This window comes from Austrofundulus limnaeus, unplaced genomic scaffold, assembly GCF_001266775.1.
Source record: "Austrofundulus limnaeus strain Quisiro unplaced genomic scaffold, Austrofundulus_limnaeus-1.0 Scaffold568, whole genome shotgun sequence".
Lineage (NCBI taxonomy): Eukaryota > Metazoa > Chordata > Actinopteri > Cyprinodontiformes > Rivulidae > Austrofundulus > Austrofundulus limnaeus.
Window position 1 is genome coordinate 63,994 of NW_013952970.1, and position 4,023 is coordinate 68,016.

The window sequence follows — 4,023 nt, forward strand, 5'->3', positions numbered from 1 at the left end:
ATATTTATGTTTGTGGTTGTAATGTGACAAAATATGGAAAAGTTCAAGGGGTATGAATACTTTTGCAAACCACTGTATATATACACATACACACACACAGGATCTGAACACCTGTTTGTGTACAGTTGAGAGCATGCATGTACAAGATTTCTCTACTGGAATATTTAATAGTGACTGTGGAGACCCACAGACCCGACCCCCATGACCCCAAGCAGACATAAGGGTGACCAGACTAGAGCCAAAGACCCCGAGAAGGACTTCAAGCGCAGAGCCCCCAAAGGCACCAGCGCAGGGGAACCATCCGCCCACCCTCCAGAGAGGACCATAGGAGAGAGCCAGGAGAGCTCCCCAAGTGACCCCACGCACTTATCCCCTGGGGCCAGCACTGACGAACTCACAGGCACCCGCCAGCGCAGATCCAGGCATGGACACAGAAACCCGGGTCCTAAGGGTGCATCACCCCCAGGCCAAGGCCCGATAGGGCCAGGGGACCCAAGCCCCACCAGGAAGTCACCAGGCCGAGCCGGCCCATGCCCGAGCGCTCAGCCCCAGGCATAGAGAGCCACCAGCGCACTGGCGGGCAAAGGCACAACCCACCAGAGGGCCACTGGCCCGCTGCAGTGCTCCTCATAACAAACACACCCACAAACTCTGGACCTATCACACACTGAGAACCACAATGGTAAATGGTAAAAGGACTGTACTTATATAGCGCCTTTCTATCCATCCAGGACACTCAAAGAGCTTTACACTGCAGACATTCACCCATGCACACACACATTCACACACTGACGTGTGTCCCGTTGGCACAGTTCTGACTGGAGGCCATGCACAAGATGGCTGTCACCGGGGGGATAGCAGCTGGAGAACAGACTGAAGTTGCGCTATTCTTTTTTTCCTCAGCAGGGGGGAAAAAACGTGCGACTCGAAGTATAAACCAGGTTTTAAGAGGTCAGGGGTGTTAATTACAATCTGTCAAAATGACAGATGGCCTTCAGATTTTTCCATCATTGTGTAAAAAAACAGGTCAAATATGGAAAATATTCTGTTAAGGTGACCTCTGATTCAGACAACTCTCAGAACATATAACACACTAGACACCCAGGCTGAGTCGACCTACCCCCTCCCACGGGCCACTGGTTCCACCCCCAGCCAACCCCACCCCCCAGCGCACCAAAGGCCCCCAGCCTAGAGCCGAGCACCAGAGCACAAACTGGCCCATAGCCCCGGCAACCCGCCTGCCGGGGTCCAAGCCCCCCAGTCCCACTAGGACCACAGCCCGGGGGCGGAACGACACCCCCCCCCACACACACACACACACACACACATATCAAGAACCCACCCCTGCACAGACAGGTCACCGGGTCAGCGACCCGTGCTACAGACCACCTGAGGACCCACATGTAGCCACTGGAAGCCACTCACCCGAACCACCCAGGCCCTCCCCAGAGCAAGAGCCGCTGCCCCCCTGCCCAGGAACCACCAGCAGCCCAACCCCCGAGCCCCCCCACCCCTACATCATCCCCAGTGCCCCACAAGGCCAGATCCAAGGACCCCCCCACCCCCACTATGTGATTAAGCTGGTGTAATATAACATTTCAAACATTTAGACAAGTCTTCACAAACCCTGCCCCAGAACCTCTGAACAGGTGGACAGAACCACAGTGCATGAATGTAATTGTCAGGTATATTACCTGTACACTGTGAACAGGTGTCAGATAATGCAAATCCCATCTTGAACATTCGCTGACCTGTATAAATTTACTCTATAGAGGACTTTATATTGTATTAATTGTAAATTGGAGTTTCTAGTCATTTTAAACATTTTTAAGCATATTTGGGACTAGGTTTGAGTCATCTATTCCAGACAGTTTCTTATAAATTTTTGACAGCAATTTGGGGGATTTAAGATGAAAGAACTCGAAAACACTTGCTGGTGTTTCCAACAATGTTTTCTTGAACTTAAACTAATTGTTTATTATAGAAAATTTGTTCGTATTCTAAGAAATATTTCTTGTCAATGCCATATTGTATTATTAATTTATTAAGTAGAATAAAGTCTACACCTTCAAATATATGTCCCAAATGTTCAATTCCTCTACCTCTCCAACCTGGGAAGTTTAACATAGTTTTTTGTTGTAAGATGTCAGGATTGTTCCAGATGGGTGTTTGTCTACATGGGAGTAGTGAAGACTTTGTCATTTTCAGAAATTCCCACCACGCTGCCAGAGATGAGCTGATATTAATACTTTTAAAGCAAACATGTAGTTTAATGTTTATGCTAATGAATGGGAGATCTGAAATCCTAAAGTTATGGCATAATGTTTGCTCTATGTCTAGGATGATCATTTCAAACAACAAATGAACTGTTCCCTGTGTAGAATGAAGGGAACAGTTCAGACTCACCTAGGATTTCATCAAAGATTTTGTACAGTCCTGGAACATAGGTGATTTCCCTCTGATTCATCCCAACATCTTCATCAAACACCCACATTTGCTGAAAAAAGAAAAAAAAAACATAGGGGATTACAAAAGATGGCACTGTCAGGTGGAAAAACATGGTGTTTCTTAGCCCAGGTGTTTATTCAAACCACACAATTACACAATATGTTTTAGAAACCTATGCTGACATATGTAAAATATGTCTGACACACTGACCTACGCCGATGAAGGAATAAATAAAACATCGACTGGAAGCCTCTTTTGGACGTATACATACAATATTGCTAATGGGTTCAACAAATACAACCTAATATTGTGTCCTGGTAGGGGCACAGTATGAGATATATTTTTATCCTTCATCGTCTGTCATGTTTGCTACTGTTTTTCTTTAATGCAAAAGAGCAATGCCTCCCAATGGCTGCAGCCTCAAGCTAGGTTTATAGTTGACGTGACACGCCAGGCGCAAGGGAATTTTTGTAACTCCGCAAAGGCTGTGCGAGCCTCGCACTCTTCAAATAGTTTTGTTTGTCAAGCTTTGCTCTACTACTTACAACATTTTCACAAGTTAGAAAGTGCACTTCCACGTGTCCTTTTGGAGAAATCTACAGTAATGTGAGCGCCAAGTATAATGGTGCGTTTGATTTGTACTCGGAATTCAGAATTTCAAAGTTCTTAGTGTTATCACTAATAAGAAATTGCTGTTCTACAGTGTATGAATGCAGAAAAATGAATGCTTATTGAGGTTGCTGTTAGTGAGTAGATACCGATTACAGAAACAAAAAAATGACAAAATCATTGGTTTTTTTTTTTTTTTTTTTTTTGTTAAGCTGGGACACTTGCTGGATCTGACGATAAAACCTACGATTTCCGAGGTAAATGGAGCACAGCATAACGGGGGTTTCCCCTACATGTAATTGATCATGGCGCACTGCCACGGCTAAATAAAAGCCGCCACACCTTCGGAATGAAGGGTTTGTTTTTTCCAATCAACGTAAAACGGATTGACACAATCATGTCCGAGACACCCTATTTTCGTTTTGGACAACTAGATCCCGCCTCCCGGTTGTCCGGTGGAAAACCAAGAAAAAAAGACCTCGATTAAAGTTTTCCTCCGCGGGTGTTCGACATTGTAAAAATAAAAGAAAGAAAAAAAACTTGTTAAAGCTGTCCATCTAGGGACGTCTACTGTCTAAGTGACGGTTCATATCTTCTAATATCTTCTAATAGGCTCGACACACAGGGAGCGACAAACCACAGCGATTAACGGCTGTCATCGCAGTCAGGGTTAAACCCGACACACGGGACGCGATAGCGACGGCAGCGTTGCAAATTGCGCTCTCAGGTTGCTTGTCTTCACGAAATTTGATTGGTTCTTCTACTGCCTCTTGTAAAGGTTATTGGTGGTTCATAAAAAGTGGGGTGTGCATTACGGACGAGTAAACTAAACAAATCTTGCGATGCTAATGATATTGAAAAACAAATGCATGCTAAGATATGATTTTATGAGGTAAAACTTACCATAAACTTCACCCTGGTGCCAATAAATTCCCACAAAGCTTTTTAATAATCACTTGGTGAAAG

The 4,023-nt window shown here is 45.0% G+C and overlaps 1 protein-coding gene across 1 annotated transcript in view; it reads right to left on the reverse strand.

Annotated features, from left to right (window-relative positions):
- LOC106530858 (DNA topoisomerase II beta) overlaps positions 1 to 4,023 on the reverse strand; it is a gene marked incomplete at its 3' end in the record, with an annotated part of 50,555 nt that overhangs the window by 42,743 nt on the left and 3,789 nt on the right. Inside the window, 1 exon segment of the mRNA XM_014026567.1 lies at positions 2,407 to 2,497. Within this exon segment, the coding sequence (XP_013882021.1) occupies positions 2,407 to 2,497 (91 nt within the window).